The sequence below is a fragment of the Pholcus phalangioides genome, unplaced genomic scaffold (assembly GCF_987345545.1).
Source record: "Pholcus phalangioides strain wild (caught in Gottingen) unplaced genomic scaffold, Ppha-v1.0 ptg000001l_1, whole genome shotgun sequence".
Taxonomy (NCBI): domain Eukaryota; kingdom Metazoa; phylum Arthropoda; class Arachnida; order Araneae; family Pholcidae; genus Pholcus; species Pholcus phalangioides.
The window spans coordinates 11,451,810-11,468,754 of record NW_028301594.1 but is presented as its reverse complement, the minus strand read 5'-3'; the positions used below and the strand labels follow the sequence as shown (position 1 = coordinate 11,468,754).

General features: G+C 33.9%; 2 protein-coding genes across 3 annotated transcripts in view; one reads left to right on the top strand and one right to left on the bottom strand.

Moving 5' to 3' along the window:
* The window catches only part of Su(dx) (WW domain containing E3 ubiquitin protein ligase suppressor of deltex), a 42,203-nt gene extending 36,544 nt beyond the window's left edge, over positions 1-5,659 (top strand). For both annotated transcript variants that reach the window (XM_089254140.1, XM_089254207.1), the window contains exons 19-21: positions 1,441-1,561; positions 1,690-1,891; positions 4,895-5,659. In XM_089254140.1, the coding sequence (XP_089110266.1) occupies positions 1,441-1,561; positions 1,690-1,891; positions 4,895-5,067 (496 nt within the window). In that variant the 3' untranslated portion in view covers positions 5,068-5,659. The remainder of the gene's footprint in view (positions 1-1,440; positions 1,562-1,689; positions 1,892-4,894) is intronic.
* Positions 5,660-7,435: 1,776 nt separating this feature from the next.
* ND-B8 (NADH dehydrogenase (ubiquinone) B8 subunit) lies at positions 7,436-15,286 on the bottom strand. The gene is made up of 3 exons (XM_089254080.1): positions 15,133-15,286; positions 11,659-11,765; positions 7,436-7,616 (listed from the first exon to the last, which is right to left on the bottom strand). The coding sequence occupies exons 1-3, from the start codon at positions 15,222-15,224 to the stop codon at positions 7,525-7,527; spliced, it is 291 nt and encodes a 96-aa protein (XP_089110206.1). The 5' UTR covers positions 15,225-15,286; the 3' UTR covers positions 7,436-7,524.
* Positions 15,287-16,945: the final 1,659 nt, after the last annotated feature.

Genomic DNA, 16,945 nt, shown 5'->3' with positions numbered 1-16,945 from the left:
AATCCCTAGATACAGTGCTAAAAGAAAGCTGTTCTATTTCTAGACTATGCATTGAAAAAATTGAAAAAAAAATGTAGGGAGCTAAACTGCACTATCTATTTTCAATGCAGTACAATGTGGCACCAGGGTTCCCTGATTAAAAACAAATTATTTTTTATATAAAAGCCTTGAATTCTATGCCCTACTTTCTGATTCAAAATAATAATAGATGTACCAACATAAATATCATTAAGCTTTAGACTTTTTAATTTTCATATTAAAATTTCAAGTTCGCTCATTTCTTTACCAAGTCATTGAATCTGTGACAGAATACAAAAAATAAGTTATTGTGTAAATTACTAAGCAACATCATATAAGTCGGAAACACATCATATAATGCATCAATTGTACAAGAAACAATCTTGTCAATAGAATGATTTTTATTTAGTTGATACTGAATGGCACTTTGGTTGTACATCGAGTGAATCGAGAAACCTGCACCTTATTTAATACTGAGTTACCACCAGACATTTAGTTTAATGGGGGGAGGGGCATAAAGCACTTTTCTCTACAGGAAAAATGTTAATCCATGAACTTAATTTGGGCTCAATGACCTTTCATGCTACACAAACACAGATTTTTAATGTTCATATTTTTTGCTTGTAATTCAGTTGTAGTTTATTCATTAATGCTGAATTAAATTTGAAAGATTAGGTGAAATGAAAATATGCATTTTTAATGATTAACAAGATTTGCTTTAATTAATAATGTCAATTAATTAAAATCAAAAATCTGATTTAAATGAAAAAAATCTGATTTTTATTTTTAAGAATCATGATTTTTTTCACACCCTGGCTCTAAAAAACCACTGCCTTTATATTGTTGTTTCAGCATCATAAATTTGACCAACAAAATTGCCAACTGGCAGTCGAGTGGTTAGGGAACTAGCTTCTCACTGTGCAGGTCTGGGTTCGAATCCCGGTTCGGCATGGATGTTTACTAACACAAACAAATTCCCTGGACGGATCATGCTGATCCCTTGGGAACACGTGAGGATCACATTATTATTAAATTCACTCGCTCAAAATAAAATTTCTCATATTAAACAGATTTTTTTATTTGAGCACTCCCAAAAGACATGAAATTAAATAACATAACAAAGATAGTTCTTAAAGTATTTTTCATTTTAGTGCTCATCTCAAGTTAACTGAGTTTCTGTCATAGAGAATACCAGCAGTGTTGATCAAACCAAAGTTTATTTTCTTTGTTTGCAAATTGTATTTGCTGGGTATTGTAACTACTCTCAAAAGTGCAAAAGCAAATAGCGCTTGAAACTAAATTTTCAGTGAATTATGTATATTAAATATATATTCAATCTTTGTAATATTTGGCATGAATTATGCATCATTCTCATACAGTTACTGAAATTTCACCAATTATAACTTTCTCATTGTATTTAAGGTTGATGACAGATTGGCGTTTTTCTCGTGGGCAAGAAGAGCAAACTAAGTCATTTTTAGATGGTTTTAATGAAGTTTTACCATTAGAATGGCTACACTATTTTGATGAAAGAGAGCTTGAAGTGAGTTTCATCTCCTTAGTGTTTTTGTTCTTTTTGTTTTTGAAATTCGAAATGGGTACATTATTCAACAGCTTAACTTTATCTATCATTAGTTAGACATATTCAATTCTTTATTATTATTTCTATAGCTGATGCTGTGTGGAATGCAAGAGATTGACATTGAGGATTGGCATCGCAATACAATATATAGACATTATACCAGAAATGCAAAGCAGATCATTTGGTTTTGGCAGTTTGTGAGAGAAATGGATAACGAAAAACGAGCCAGGCTACTGCAGTTTGTAACTGGTACATGCAGAGTTCCTGTTGGTGGTTTTGCTGAACTCATGGGTCAGTTTTGTTTCGCATCATAATTGTTTCTTTTATAAATTTCCATGATCAATCTTCAGCCGAAATATACATATTGTGTATATGCCTTCAAAGAAACTTATTTTAAGCCAAAAAATATACATTTTTAACTATTAAAAAATATATAATTTTTGCAATACAGTTGCTGGATTGCTGACATCACTGGATTACTGAAAGGTAGTTGAAGAAACCCCATTTAAGTAATGTAAACTTTTGTGCATGTCTATGTACAGATTCCAATTTCTTGCATAGGCAAGTGGGGCCCTATGATTTGAGGTATCCCAAAATTTAAATATTATATACGGGGCTCCTACTTTCAGTAAATCCTAATTTTCAGTAAAATGTCTAAACTTTTGTCCTACTTTCTCAGTTTTGTCCTTTTTTTTACCAAAACCTATCAATAAAATTTGTATAATTGATTTTAATTGAGGAAGGAATCATTGATACAATGCCAAATAATGGAAATGTAATAGATTGTAATTAACGATTCGGCCAAAGCAGAAATTGTATGGTTTTTAAATTTACTTGGGTGTATGTAGACCATTTGGTGGTTTATTAATTTTTCATTTGCTTAGTTTGAGGGTTCAATGAGTAGTGATTAAAAACTTGTGCCTGGTTGAAAAAAAAAGTAATTTTGTATTTACTACTTCATGATCTTGAACAGTAACACACATTCATCATTCAAAATTATGGTGCACATTTTGTGTACAGGTGAAACAGCAGTTTGCATAACACAGCAGTTGTATACATAGGCCTATTCTAGGTTTGGTGATTCTGATGCTACCCAATAACATTCAGTTGTTTTCTGTATTTTTAGGGTATGCAGAGGCATGAACAATATTTATAATGCTCAGCAAAGAGCTAGAAATGAAAGTGCTTCATTTGTCAAAAACGATTACTCTGGCATTGAGCGCTAAAATTTAAATAAATCCTTTTAAAAAAAGAAATAAAGGGATGGACAACACAGTAAAACCATCTGGTCCACCTTGATGTATATCAGACCTTGGAATTTACATATTTTGCACTGTGCTTTTGGAAGTGGTCTAGAAAGAGCATCCTTAAAAAAACTTATATGTCTTCATAATTTGCTGTGTGCATTGTTGAAGAGAGTTGACAGACTGGACTGAGGAAGACTCCAAAAAAAAAAAAATGTAATATATATTGTGAGAGAGAAGAAAAGAATTATCTGTAGTTGCTAATACCCTATTTTGGCCAAAAATTGTTTTTCTGTCATTTTGCTTTGGCTCAAGTCAATCTTAAGGACACAAAATGGTGCTATGGAAAAAAAATTTCAATTTTTTTTTCAGGAATTTTTTATTATTATGCTATGATTATGTTACAAGGGAATGGGGAGTATCCTCCTCTTTTTAATTTTTTTCTCGCATTTTGCTGAGATTGTGAGGTCCCTTTTTATAATCCGTAGAAATAGTCCTTATATTATTTAATGTTAAAGTAGCAAGCTATTGTAATGTTAAAAAGTCGGAAATTAAAATATTGTGAGCTTAGTCAATGATAGTGATGTTTACTTTAGAATACAACAAGCACTAACTTCATTGACCTATATCAAAACTAATGAAACAAGGTGAAATTTTCTATACTCTGACTGTGATACAATTCTGAAATTTATTTCTTCTTTTTACATCCTCTATGTTAATGATTTTTAAAATATTTCCTGCAAGATATAAGCAGCTGTGGCATAGTCTGGGTTTTATTAAGAAATGTATTTTGTTAAGAATTTGTTTTTGAGCAACCTGTTCAGCAGAAATGGTTTTTATTGATATTTATTTCCACCTCTTTTGTCTAATTGTGAAGAAGACAGCTGATTCCACAGTTTGAAAAAAAAAAAAAAAAAAAAAAAACAAGTTTTAAATTATTCACTTTTGTAAAAGTAAGATAAGATTCTCAGAACTTGTTTCATAAAGTTCAAAAATGTTTTCCACTACTTCATCAAACACCAACTCTGGCCATATTACAATTTACTGCCATTGATGAAATGAGTTGGAAATGAATGTCTATCGGTGGTCACCTCAAGCTGATTAGAGAAAATATCTTATCTATATCCTCCCTTGGGTTCGAACCTGGGACCATGACAGCAACCTTCATGGTAGATGAGCATCTTACCACCATGCCACTCAGACGCAATTTTTGACACTGGCAAAAATATGGCAAAAACTATTTTTGGCAGAGTGGTTCTTTCCACTATGGCAAAAACTTGCCAGCCCTGGTTGTAGCAGCCCAGATGTCGTGCTAAACCTGCTTAGTCCCAGAAATTTTCAGTGAACAAATCTTTCATTTCTAGGTTTTACACATGCTAAACCGTAATTCGATATAATGCCAAAATTCTGCAAAATAAATAGTGGCGTTAAAATTGGGGTTCGGCTGTACTTAACTCCAAAGAACATTTGAAATTAGCTGAAATTGATCTAAATTGCCTATAAAAGGTTTTCTCGATATTTTAATTGTTTTTACGAAAATATTTTTAATTTTCAATCGTATGTTGAGGAGCGTGGGGCCCCAAAAAGCACCTTCCTGCATACGTCTCTGACTCGAATTATGAATCAGAACTCTTTTTGGAGTTACTTCATAAACTAGCTGGGAAACTTGAATAAACCATGAATCTTGCAATATTTGAGATAATCTTATTTATTTTGCATAATCTTTTATTTGATTAAAAATGAATAGAAGTAAAAAAAAATTATAATGCAAATAGGCGTTAGTTAATTTTACTATTTTTCTCAGTACAATTGAATACTTATCACTCGGAATAAAATTTTCAAGGCTATCGGTAGACCATACAATTTTCCATTGTATTTCTAGCTCTGGGGAGGAGACTGGATCCATGCCTGTCATGATTTTGCTCTTTTTTTTAAATCAGATCAAGATCAAGCTTTTTGATACATATTTCTTTGTAATTTTTCTTTTATTTTCCTGATAAAATAAACATTTATTTGCAAGTCAAAATAAATTTTTTTTCTTAAATTTCAGGAAGCAACGGACCTCAAAGGTTTTGCATAGAGAAAGTTGGAAAAGAGACATGGTTACCTAGAAGCCATACATGTTTTAATCGTCTAGACCTTCCTCCTTATAAAAGTTACGAGCAACTTGTGGAGAAGCTCACTTACGCTATAGAAGAAACTGAGGGTTTTGCTCAAGAGTAAACTATAGGTTTTCGAAAAATAAGGGGGGAAAATCCATAAAAAGAAACAAAAGGGGAAAGTATGAAAAATATATATATTAAAAAAAAGTTGATCTTTTGAAGTCTTCCCAAAGACCCTAATGGCAGTGCCTCACAGAGCAGCGGTGCTTTGAAAATTGTGAAAATTCTGACAATTTTAGGGGGTTGAAAAGTGAATAAATGAAATCTTTCACTGGTCTGTCGGTGTTCTCTTCAACGCATGCTGCCCTTGAAAGTAGTGCGAAAGACTGTGACAGCACAACACAAACATGATGTGTTGTTTTGTACTACTTCACATGATTTTGTGAGCTTGTGAAGGGCCGTACGATATGGCAATATTTGTCTAGGAATATGACGGCCTTTTTTTTTCTCTTTCTTTTTATCAGCATGCAGAAAGTAGAATCAACTGACACCCATATGCATAATATACATACATATATATAAATATATATATAATTTGTAAATTTTAAATATATAGGGAATATCAAATACGAGTGGCGCAATAATCATAAAAGGCGTGGATTCGAATGTATTATTCTGTAAAATTAATGTAATAAATATGTCTTTCTCCAATATTTATTTTTGCTTTCTTCTTTACACGTGATGTTAAAATATCACAGCAATATATATTTCTTTTTATTCTGATGTAATTACCAAATAGTAAAGCATCTACCATAATTTCGTGTATATGCTATTATTTAACAGAAAAATACTTTTTCTTTGTTCCTAAATGAAAATTGTCACTTCTGTTTGCTAATTCTGAATAATGATGACTATTTCCCTCAAACTTTGCTTTTGTGGTAAGGGGATCAATATTTGTAAATTGGTAATTTACAAGTAGCTGATTGACTGCAATAGTGAAAATGACAAAATAAAACTTTTCACACCAATAAAGCATATTAAAACTGCCAATAACAATCAAAATACAAGCCTTACATCTAGAGGTGTTACAGAAAATAAAATTTTAAATTTTCCAGGACTTTTTCCCATCTTCTTGTTATATACACTTCATTTTTTTCACGTTTTAGCCTCCATAAGTAATCTCTATGATGTGTTCTCCCTGATTAAATTCTCCAAGTCAAGAATTCCTTGGTGTAAGTACTTTTTGAGTAAGCACCCACATGTGTTCTTTTGTGTTTATCAAGATGAGTGTGGAGCTTGAAGAGACATTGGGCATTCCGTTTTTGTACGGAATTTAATAATGTTTTTCTATAAGCTCAACTTGATATTTCAGTCCTAGGATTACCCAGGAAGCCATTAAGCATGCAAACAAAGATATCTCAAACTTCTTATTCAGCCAGAGTTTTTTTGGGAAGTTCCTTTTATTCCATCCACACGCTTTACTGTAATCCAATAAAACCCTTTTTTAATGTTTGCCACAAAAACGTAGGGAACATATTGTAGGTTATTTAACGCTGTTTATTTCTCATCTAAGGCAGTGGCAAACTATTTAATGTGACCAATTAAACAAAATTTTCTTTTTAAATATCCTATGACACAATGCCAAATGAGAAAAGGTTGTTACTGATTATGCCATTGGATTATCTGCAGTTTGTCTCAAATCAGCTATTTTTTTGTTTGACTTAATTTTGATAATAGAAGGCAATTTGACATTTTTCATAATTGGCTGTATGTTCCGTTTTAGTTTCAATGAAATAAGTTTATCCTTGGGTATCCACAATTTTTGTTACCAATAAATACAACTCTAATAAAAGACTGTCATTTATTACATAATATTTTTGTGATAGTTACTTAGATCATTTTTCTTTTCCCTCGTGGAGAAAAGTGGAAGATTTATATAATTTTCTTTGGTAGATTTCATAATCCTTTGTATTTTTTCCCCCATTGCTGAATGAAAGATACTGGCTTTCTTATTTCCCATGTAAACAAGCCAAGCCTTATGTCATGTCTCAAAGGTAAAAAATATTTTAACAAAACATTGGAAGAGAAGTTTTCTAAGCTGGTGTTGTCAGTACGAGTTCATGTTTCTCAACATTACAGCAGCAGTTGGCATCATCAGGTGGGGTTATGACCGGAAGTTGCAGAACTAGACCACGTGCATCCAGTTAAGACGCCTCCTGATGATGTCAATCTCTTATGTAGGAAAAATTAACTTGTACAGCTAAAAAAACCACTGCCTTTTGTTTTCCAAAACATTTTCTTCCAATTGAAAAGGGCAGCAAAAACCTTATCACATAATAACAAAAGATGGTTTTATTTAGACCGAGCTATGGTCCAGAAGGATAAATGTGTATTATATCAAATAAAATGGTTACTTATAAATGATATATTAACAGAAAAATTCCAATAGGATCAAATAAATGAAGTTAATTACTTTGCCAAGAGAAAAATACACTCAGTCAACAGATAAATTTATTTGAAAATTCTTATAACATTTTCTACAGTAACTAACAATACTATCCACCTATTATAAATTAAGCTATGCATTTCCTTTAGCCAATCGTTGTATTGTGCTCAGAACATCTTCACTACTATTATTCATCAGAGATACACTTTTCTCCTTTCCAAAATCTGAAAAAAAAAAAACTAGAATTCAAAGCTGTGGACAATATGCTGTGAAACAAATCAATCGTCAGTTCCTGTAATATTTTAACTAAGGGGCCATTCAAGTATTACGTAAGCAGATTTTCAGCCATTTTTGACACCGCCCCCCCCCCCCCCCCCATCAGCAAAATGTCGTCAGCAGCTTAAAATATTTCATATCTTAAAAAAGGGGTGGTTGATAATGTAAGCAACCTTCAAACCCCCCTCCCCATTGTCATCAAAATTCAGCAAATCCAAACCCCCTCCCTGACATAATACTTGAATGACCCCTAAAGAGATATGGGGCAGTGGCTTTTACTCATTAATAAATTATTTTAATTTGTTTTTTTCAATGTATTAAGCTTTTAATGATTAACATTTATTGCTAACAAACTTTGAACGAAAAAGATTTTCTGCGTAATGAATTCAAAAAAATTATTTTCACTATTCAAAAGTGAATACTTTTAATTTTATAACTTTTTCAATGCAAATTGGATGGATAAGAGATCAATTTTTTGAATACATTCAAGCACTAGGCATTCAGCTTAAACACTACGTAGTTTGTATTTAAGACTTTCTTTTTTTGTAAATGGGAGAGGGAGGAATGGGACATCCTAATTTTATTAGTTTAATTTAATTAGTATCAAATATTTTTTAACTAATAAGCTGTGACTATTTAAGTTTTTCTTGTGTTAGGAGGCATTTAATTTTTGTTCAGATGCTGTCTTTATTCTTTTTTAATAAATCTAATAATTTCTAGTTCTTGAACAGATACAATTTTTTTTGGTTGAAATTTTTCATACAATAGATTTTATTTAAATCTGGTTGTAGGAATATAACTTTTCAAAGCTTGATCAACATTGTGGTTGTGATTCAAATAGGTCTTTTAATTTTTAATCTAATTAAAATCAATCGCTTCAATATTAATTAAAATTTCATTTTTTAATGATTGTACAATTCTTCCCAATACCCATGTTTCACTCTTCCTACATGAGAGGGAGGAATAGGACAAATTTTTTGAAAATTTAGATTTCTCATAGAAAATAAAATATCATTTTGAAGTGTTATATATATTTTTTCTTGTTCCAAAAATGTTAAGGTTCTTGCTTTATCAATTAGAATATTTTATACCTACAAAAACAATTTTAAAAATATTTCTGTGAAAAGTGTCCCATTACTCCCCCCTATATGTCAGAAGCCAATATTTCAGAATCGGATGTGTCATTATACTCTTTGTTATTTGACTGATCTTATTAAGAACCATTGCTATATATTTTGTGGTATTGTGGTTAGATTATAGTGTGGGATAAACTATGCCCTGCTTTACCCAGAACCACCTTATATCAAAGTTGGATCCTGACTTCACCGAAATGTAAAACTTCTAGTTCAAAGTTGAATTACTGATGCTGTAGTTATATAGGACAAAAAAAAACCTTTTATAACTGCAGCGCTTATTCTGAGAAATGGAGTTCTATGCTGCAAGTCCTGTTTTACCAATCATACAAAATCTCAAAATACCAATCGTACAAAACTAGATTCCATGGCCATCAACAAAATCAGCTGAGACAAAAAATTGGATTATTCGGAGCTTCTTGTCCAATTACATCCTTCCCGACATAAAGATGCCACTCTTGCAGGACATAAATTGACCAAGAACAAACCATGTGTGATAGGCTAGAGAGGCATAAGCATAGTCCTCCAAGCACGAGATAAGACTTGGCTACGTCAAGATGGACGATCTGATTATTTTATAGGAGAAAACAGATGTGCAAACTTAGTTGCTGATAAGCGATTCTCAATGCACAGTCACACTACCCTAAAGAAAAGAATTGTCAGACATGACGTAGCCAAGCCTTATTTCGTGGTTGGAGGACTATAAATGCTGCGATCATTGCTTGGTCAGCTGTTGAAAAATCTTTGACTTCGTGCTGGAATCATATATTCAAACTTAGTACCCTGTTACATAGGTACCAATGCTTCCAATTTACCTAAAGCCTTCTGATTTTTTAGCCTTATTAAAATCTCCCAGTCAGAAATCAGATTCTTGATATCTTCATAGAAAAATCCCTAAAGAACGTTCTTCCAGTCCTTGCAATTTCAGGCTGACCTCGTTTTCTCAGGAAAAATATGGGGAATCGGGATTTCTATTAAGAAAAATCAGTAATTATCACCAAATATGATGATTAAAGCAAGCAAAGTGGGTAATTATTGCTAAAAAATCAGGACGAAAAAAAAAATGTGTCCCGGAAAAACGAGATTTATATATGGTTCACCAGTTACAATTTGAAAAAGTCCCCGATTTTTCCCTTTTATTTGTTTGACATGCTTTCTTTGATGCGGAATGTGTCATCATGGGAGAAAGTACAGACTTTTCAAGTCTGTGGATTGGCACCTATGCTGTTATGTAAGTTAGATACCTTCTGACAACGTCAGATATTCAGAAAGTTCATACCAATGAGACACCTTTTGTCTCTAAAACCTGTCTTTCAATCAAGAAACAAAAAAAAAAAGTTTCACATTTTTGTTATTGGTACACAATACAATGGTTTTTTTCAATTATCTAATTCATTCAAAGCGGAGAAATAGTAATCGTTGCTCTATTTTGGTTTATAAATGCAAATGTTTCAGTGCCTGTAAAAGTTTATTTTCACATTCGCTTCAGGATAAGGGTGCTGAATTTTTTAAAGAGTATGGGCCACTTCATTGGTTTAACCAGTCATTGGTAATGACCAATTAATTTCCCCATGACCTGCGGTGCCCCCTTTTTATTACTATGCACCCACTTTTTCTCTTTTTTTGGAAGTTTAAAGCTATTAAAATATTTTTTTTCATTGAATTTTTTGTAAAAACATTAAAACTGATGTTCTTTGCTGTACATTTAAAATCATAAAATAAAATTTAATTAGTAAAACAAATCAGTTTTCTAACTAGAAATGTTGAATTGTTAATTAAATGCAATGACAGCGTGGGTTGTTCAAATTGAATGCGGGGAAATTTTTCTCAGTAATTCATGTATGGAAATTTATAAAATGACACGTAAATCTTATATTTTTTCCTTATAATTACTAACGTACAAGATATGTATGTATATAAAAAAACAGCTTGAGGATGTAGCTTTGCAAAGCATATGGCGAAGATAATAGTGATATTATACAGACCTTAAAATGTAATGTAATTGTTCAACTCCATCTAATGGCAAAATAATAAAGTTGGATACCTGTGCAAGTGGCAGCAGCTGTATGATGAATTATTCCATCACATCCAAGTGATGAAGACCGAAAATCCACAGGACGACATATGTCATCATTGGCACCTCAATTACATATAGCCAGATGACTGGTCAAAAATGTGCCATGAGCCCTGTAAATGTGCTGCTAGTCAAGTGAATCTGGATATGTGCCGCTGGTCACTTAAGTGAGGTAAGAATATGCTGCGAGCCACTTAAGTGATACGTAAATGTGCTGTGGGTCACTTAAGTGAATCTGGTTGTGTGCTGGTTAGTTCATTTTTTAAAAATTAATTATGATGTGGGCCGTATCAGAGATGACTGAAGGCCACATTTGGCACACAGACTGTACGTTGAGCATGTATGCTACTACGTTCAAAAAGTTCTGAGACTTATTTTATTACCTGTCAAAACATCATAATCCGATACTCCTACGACCATCTGATTTCCCTGATCTTGCCCCATGTAGTTTTTCCTTTTTCCTCAAATAAAGAATTTGCTTAAGGGGCAGATTCTCAGGTTCCAAAGAAGTGCAGCGACCAAAGCACTGGAGGATGTGACAAAAAAATGCTTGCAATCTGCATCCCTGTACGAACAATGAATGCAAAAGTTCATAATTGTGCAGGATAGTTACTTCGAAGGAAACACCAAATAAACAGGTTCTACCAGTATTCATTCTTCTGTAATAAAATAAGTCTCAGAACTTATTGAACGTCATAGTACTTTCGAATTTTTCTTACAGAACAAAAAATTCAGTTCAAGCTTGATATCATGAAATTTATTAAGCCTGGAAATCCAACTTACCATATCTGGCATACAACTTTGGCTGTACTCCACTACACTCTCTAATGAGAATTGGAAAGGAAGGATTATTCTTCTTCAATGGAACGTAGTATTTCTTTATGAACTCTCTACGTAATCATAACAAAAACATCAATCAGTAACATGAATTTCATTCGATAAATATGCGTACATTTACCAAAAAACTACAATCATGATTATGGATGGTCACATATAACAAAGGCTAAAATCTGTAACTGCTGAATTTAAAGGGATGCTGCAACACCACTCAGCTACTACATGTTTTTACTCGGTGTGGTGATTTGTATCCCTTGTATATCGATTAGCATACTTGCCCGGTAGGCAAGAGGACCGGGTTTGATTCCCATTAGAGACAAACTACTTTTCTTTCCGAAGTTCATCTCGCCACTTATATACAGAAAATCTCTTTGATATGTGTTGTAGGCCGGAAATGTAACATCTTAGGCCTGGACTACAATATAAAAGTTTTGTTAAAGTTCTTTAATAAAACTTGAAAATTCAACCCATCAGCTTATTGGTTGCATTTGCAAAGTTTTACAAAAGAATTCTTGCAAAACTTTTATAGTGTAATACTGGCTTTAGTCAAAATCATTGCTTTTGGTATTTGACGACTTAATTGCCACAGATGACATGAAGCTAATGGGGGTAGTTAGGGGAAACCGAACGATAGAGAGTTGCTCCAGACTAACTTATGATTGCAGCATGGGCTAATGAATGGATCATAACTTTCAGCATTGATAAGTGCATGGTCACTCATTTTGATTCATACAACTCATGTTTCACTTATAAGTTGAATGGTATTACTATCCCAGATGCAACTAGGGTCACCGACTTGGAAATTCTCATTGATGAATGGCTTAGGTTTTCCGAACATTGTTCAGCGGTGGTCAAAAAAAGTGAATAGAATACTCAGTTTCATTCTTAAAAAGGTCTCTTCGCATTCTTCTAAAGTAATTTTCCCGCTTTTCCGTGGCTTAGTTCATTCTGGACTGGAATATATCATTAGGTTTTGGAGACCATACCTACAGAGGGACATAGACTTGGTTAAGATGATGCAGAGAAGAGCTACATGTGCTCTTGTTGCCACACAAGGCTTGAGCTATGAAGACTTGATTTCTTGAATATATTTACATTAGAGGAATGTAGGTGTTCAGGAATATGATCGAAATCTTTAAAATTTTCAATGGAATGGATATAGGACTAACCATTATTTACTAATACTCCACCAATTGAGTTTTTAGACAATGGGACAACAGTATTGTTTAGTAAAGGACAATTCTAGGTTGTGGTGTCATAGGGAATTTTTCTCTAATAGGGTTGTGAATAAATGAAATAGCTCGACCCTGGGAGACGTGAATTGTATCATAATTTAAATAGAAGTATGGTAAATATAGTAGGATTAATCAAGAATCTATTCATGCTTAAATAAAAGAGAGAAACAATCTTTTTCTATGGGCAGTGTATTTTATTTTATCATAATCACTAGTTTTATTTTGTGTGTATATCAGTCATAGGCGAAGAGAGACATGAAAGGCTGGGGGCACACGATGATACCAATTCATATACAGGGTACAACTAAACCAATGATCAGAAATGTAAGCAGGTGGTAGAACTCGCCAAAACAAACAACTTTCACCATACAATGTGGAGTCTGAAAGCAAGTGACGAGTTACGAGAGGGCGCTTTCTCTGGAATGGATGAAACATCAGCACAGAACCCATCATTCAGCTGCTATTCATAGGTGGAGATGGAGCAATATTCATATACAGAGAAGGCTAATATAAACCTCATTTACAGAGCTGCAAAGGGCAATGCTATATAAGGGGTAAAACTTTACTTGGGGGGATTTGCACAAACACGGCAGTATCTGATTGGAGAAAATTTCAACGCTTGCATGGCAACTCATGAAGACTGGCTTATTCCTCGTTCAAAGACATGTCACAGGTTGAGTGAGGAGCGTGAGAACGGTAAATTGGATAGAAGCAATTCTTGATGTAATGGATGACCAGCCTGAATGAAGTATTCGAGCAATAACTCATGACCAAGGTGTTGATTATATGATGGTATGGTATGGAGAAAGGAGTTACAATCCCTAAAATCTCCAATGGGTCCAGGCCTTAAAAATGAAACATTTCTCACATTGTGTAGCATTTGCACCCTGGTTCTTGCGGCCACAGTTTGCAGCATCTGTCCTGCTTACGGACAAGGCTATATTTACATATGAGGGCATATTTAATATGCACAATATTCATGTGTGGGCCACAGTAAATTATGTCACGGTTTAAGCTGGATAAAAAATTCCTTTCGTAAAAAAGCAAAAATGAGGGAAAAGCTTTAGCAAAATGCTACAATGCTAATGTAATGATTGATGGTTGGCTACTTTTTCTTTCGCATTCTACAATTTTTTTTCACATTTCACGAAAAATGTGACCGTAACTTAAACCCTGCCACATGTTCGAGAAATGTTCAAAGCTTTAGCATAATCTGATCGAAACTTCAGTAGAAGTAATCTGATAGAAAAACAATCATCTCTATTTTGTTTCGTATGAAAATTGTATTACATTTCTCGTGAAAATGGGTGTTCAATTTGGAGATATTTGCAATTCCTAACACATTCAATAATGACAGAGAAGTCAAACAACATCTGAGGGATTCAAAACAGATGGCCTATTTTCTGGATATTATGATGCCAATATGAAGTCAGAAAGAAAAGTTATCTCGTCTACCCCGAGACTAGAACCCAGGCCCCCTTGCAAACCGGGCAAGTATGCTACCATCTATAACATTGGAGACTCGACCCTGCCTTCTTTATTTCACGCTGTGGCTAGAGGCATTAGTAACCTCACTTAACTTCAGTAAATGTCCCCCCAGTTAAGATTACTAAGTACAATTGAAAATCGCCAAATTTGGCGATTTTCAATTTTGCTAAGGTTTGCCTTGTGGCGATCTAGAATTTTTTGCTTGGCTTACACCTTCAACATTGAGAAAATCAAGACAGCTGACGAAAAATTAATTTGGCAATTCTTTTTTCGCAAGCTAGAACATGGCACAGAGAAATTCTGGGGCCAATGAAGAAAGTATTGGCTACGGAATTCACCGACCCATTACAATTGCAATTTTATGTTCCTATTACGGCAGCTCGACGCCAATCAAGATCCAACGTTAGCAATCAGCGAAAATAAAAATAATAGCCAAATTTGGCGCAACCCTGCTTACGGAATCTTAGCGCACCCATCCAGGTGGGACGGTAGAAACAGATAGACGGCTTTTTTTCTTTAGCCCAAGATATCGGCTCGATCTGAACTCTGAAAGAAAAGTCATCTGGTCTCCACTCTTTCGGAGTTCTTGGCATAATATCCAGAAAATATGTTTCCTTGATATCTTGGGCTGAGAAGAAAAGCCGTCTATCGATTCCATCAGATTTGAATTTATTTTGTATTAAAAGTAAAATCTCACCTGACTCCATTGCTTTCGGCCGATTTCTGACACAGGTGAAGTCTTAATTCTTTCAACAACGGGCCAAGTTTGATAGATTGAGCAGACGCCATTATTACCTTTGTTATTATGACTGAAAACAAATTAATCTTGCGCGCTTTCTCCTGCTCACTGAAATGATCAAATTAACGATGACCATAGAACCTGTCTTTTATGGGCCATACCCGTATTTTTGTAAAACAAAACTGGCTGTTGTTAAGATGAATTTTAGGAAAGAGTGAAAATTCAACTGCCTTTGCGGGGAATCGAACCCAAGCCCTAGCCACTAAACTGCAAAGGCGACGAATCTCTATGTTTCCTCTGAGCTCGTGTGCACTGAACGGGACGCATATTCGCAAATGCACCGCTATTCTGCGATTACACGTTTTTTTTCGTATTTTTCGCCACACAGTCAATCACGTTGCTTCAGCCTCTACGATAATTTGCGTAACTCTACGAGATCTTCATTTTCGTATCCACTGAGCAAGTAAACTTTATTTACTTCGTATCTGATCGCGGAACAGTGGTGCAAACCTTAGAGGAGAAATAAATAAAAAACTTATATTTCTTCTGGACGGTGCAAACAATGAGCTATAAGTAAAGTTTACTTATAGCTAGGCCGACCATATTTGCTTGAGCGAAATACGGGAAATTGCGATTCGAAATACGGGAAAATACGGGACATTGTCAATTATCGCTAAAAATGACGCCAAAACCAAACAAAGATGCTAAATATTGCTGAAATTACGAAAAAATCACAATGGCGGGAAATGAAGCAGTACTGCAAATTGCAGTGGATTAAAATGAATTCCACAATAAAAACGTTCACCAAGACAAATGTGGGAGATTAATATTCTCATTTATAGTTGTAATTATCATAACATAATTTATGAGTTGAAAAATAATTTCAATCTTTGACTTCAATAAAGAATAAATATTCAAATAGGCTTCGTGTAAAATACGAGAAAAACCGGGACACTTTTGCTAAAAAGTCGGGACGCCCAAAAAAAACAGAAAATACCGGGACTACTTATAGCTCAGTAGGTTGAAACAAGGTAGACATTTTTCCACTGATGTTCCGCTAGGCATTTCAAATGTGTAATCGCAAAATATTCAATAAAAACGATTTTATTTTTTAAACCAAAAAATTTATGCATTGAAAGCAAACAAATATTCAAACAGTTAAAGGAGGATAACGACTTCAAATTTCTGAAAATGTGATAGAAAATCCTTGCAAATTTAAGTAAAAAATTTCTTCAATTTATCGATAGCAAATCGACTGAAAATAAATAAAAAAATTATTGTATAGAAAAATATATATTACACGCGTTAATTAGTCGTAACTATAAAATAATTAAAAATCGGAACTTATGCCGGGTTTTCCTAGAAGTAGAATTTCCGCGCCGTGTGCAGCGTGAAAATGCTAATTGGTTGAAAACCTGAAATTCAGGTTTTTTGACCAATCAGCATTTTTACGCTGCGTGGAGTAGAAACCTGCTAACCAACCCGAGATTGGTGTAGAAACCTGCTCCTAGGGAAACCTGGCTTGTTGTAGAAACCTGCTCCTAGGAAAACCTGGCTTGGTGTAGAAACCTGCTCCTAGAAAAACCTGGCTTGATGTAAAAATGCTGATTGGTCAAAAAACCTGAATTTCAGGTTTTTAACCAATCAGCGTTTTCACGCTGCACAAGTTCTACTCCTAGGAAAATGCGGCTTTAGAAAAAGAAAAGACACTAAAAGACAACTAAGTTTTTTTTATAACATTATTGTTCTTAATATCTTCTGCAGGCTTTTG

What these genes read in the sequence shown, in the direction of transcription:
- ND-B8 (XM_089254080.1), bottom strand. Translation starts at nt 15,224, where the DNA reads ATGGCGTCTGCTCAATCTATCAAACTTGGCCCGTTGTTGAAAGAATTA. An exon ending in GCCGAAAGCAATGGAGTCAG is followed by an intron (nt 11,766 to 15,132) that starts GTGAGATTTTAC and finishes ATGATTACGTAG; the next exon opens with AGAGTTCATAAAGAAATACT. An exon ending in AAAGTTGTATGCCAGATATG is followed by an intron (nt 7,617 to 11,658) that starts GTAAGTTGGATT and finishes TTTTTTTTTCAG; the next exon opens with ATTTTGGAAAGGAGAAAAGT.